The sequence below is a fragment of the Sinocyclocheilus rhinocerous genome, unplaced genomic scaffold (assembly GCF_001515625.1).
Source record: "Sinocyclocheilus rhinocerous isolate Xijiao unplaced genomic scaffold, SAMN03320098_v1.1 scaffold4066, whole genome shotgun sequence".
In the NCBI taxonomy this organism is placed as follows: Eukaryota; Metazoa; Chordata; class Actinopteri; order Cypriniformes; family Cyprinidae; genus Sinocyclocheilus; species Sinocyclocheilus rhinocerous.
The window spans coordinates 45,849-47,653 of NW_015642839.1; the positions used below are offsets into that span (position 1 = coordinate 45,849).

General features: G+C 37.1%; 1 protein-coding gene across 1 annotated transcript; it reads left to right on the forward strand.

Annotated features, from left to right (window-relative positions):
* The first annotated feature begins 222 nt into the window (after window positions 1-222).
* On the forward strand, window positions 223-1,446 carry LOC107756818 (gastrula zinc finger protein XlCGF26.1-like). Its single transcript, XM_016574105.1, has one exon. It carries the CDS (start codon window positions 223-225, stop codon window positions 1,444-1,446), a length of 1,224 nt encoding a protein of 407 aa, XP_016429591.1.
* Window positions 1,447-1,805: the final 359 nt, after the last annotated feature.

Here is a 1,805-nt window from a genome sequence, read left to right on the forward strand (position 1 = left end):
TTTTAAATGCACAATTATTATAGTTTCTACATTAATTTGGAGATTCAATGTGAAATTATGACAATATGTATTATGTTAAAATGTAATTAATTACTTAAAATGCGCAATTAATTGGTTAATTTTATAATTGATCGACTGCACTAGTCTAAATGATTTTGACGTCTTTTGCTTTGTGCCATTAAACTGGTTTTAACTTGTATTTTTCTTATGTCACCAGACCTGATGGCACTGAAAGAGGAGAGTCAAGCACTGAATGAAACAGAAGAGAAAGACCGAAAGGAGAAACATCATGACTTCAAAACTGAAGACAAATCATTTAGTTACTCAAGTACTGAAAAGATTTTCTTACGAAATAAAGCTCAAAAAACACAAACTACAAGCCTTAATTCCCACAGGAGAATTCACACTGGAGAGAGCTCTTTCACCTGCCAACAGTGTGGACACATTTTCAATCGAAAAGGAAGCCTTACAGTCCACATGAAAATTCACATTGAAAAGAAGCCATTAATATGCCCTCAGTGTGGAAAGAGATTTACACAGAAAAAAACCCTTAATGTCCACATGAGGATTCACATTGGAGAGAGACCTTACGCCTGCAAACAGTGTGGGAAGAGTTTCACAGTAAATGGAGATCTTAAAATTCACATGAGAATTCACACCGGAGAGAGACCGTTCATATGTGTTCAGTGTGGAAAGAGTTTTAAAGAGAAAAAATCCCTTAATGTTCACATGAGGATTCACACTGGCGAGAGACCGCATGAATGTGATCAGTGTGGAAAGAGTTTCACACACAAAAAAAACCTTAATGTCCACATGAGGTTTCACATTGGAGAGAGACCTTACGCCTGCAAACAGTGTGGGAAGAGTTTCACAGTAAATGGAGATCTTAATAATCACATGAGAATTCACACCGGAGAGAGACCGTTCATATGTTTTCAATGTGGAAAGAGTTTTAAACAGAAAAAATGCCATAATGTTCACATGAGAATTCACACTGGAGAGAAGCCTTACATCTGTAATCAATGTGGAAACTGTTTCAGATATAAAGAAAACCTTAATAATCATATGAGGATTCACTCAAGAGAGAACAGTTTTAAATGTATTCAGTGTGAAAGGAGTTTCATAGACAAGAAATGTCTTAAGAATCATGTTACAATTCACTTAGGAGAAAAGCCTTTCATGTGCCATCACTGTGGAAAGAGTCTCACAAACAATGCAAACCTTGAGTCTCACTTGAGAATTCACACTGGAGAGAAACCTTTCACCTGCAAACAGTGTGGAAAGAGTTTCAGAGTTAAAGGAAACTTAGTGACTCACATGAGGGTTCACACTGGAGAGAAGCCATTCACATGTCTTCAGTGTGACACGAGTTTCACGTATAACAAAGACCTGAAACATCATTTGAAAACTCATTCTGGGAAGAAATTGCCGTTTTCCTCAGTGTGACCAGACGGTTAGAAAATGAGCAACTTCTACAATCATCTGTGCGTTCATTCTGGAAGGCAATTCAATTATGATCAGTGTAGTAACTTTTTTTTTTTTCCCTTTTCACATAGATACATGTGTGAAGTCAGGCAAATGTGAGACCCTGTTTGTGTTCTTTGTTGAAAAGTATGAGAAGAAAAATGCTGTGTGAAATCAAGGCTACGTTCACACTGCAGCTGAATGCAGGCTACATCCAACCCGATCTCATGAAAGTGCGTATAAATACCGTATTGACCCGAATATAAGACGATGGTTTTTTTTTTGGAAATACATCTGAAAAAACGCGGTCGTCTTATATTCAGGGTCTAGACTTTGACATG

Coding starts and splice junctions, on each gene's coding strand:
- LOC107756818 (XM_016574105.1), top strand. CDS start 223: ATGGCACTGAAAGAGGAGAGTCAAGCACTGAATGAAACAGAAGAGAAA.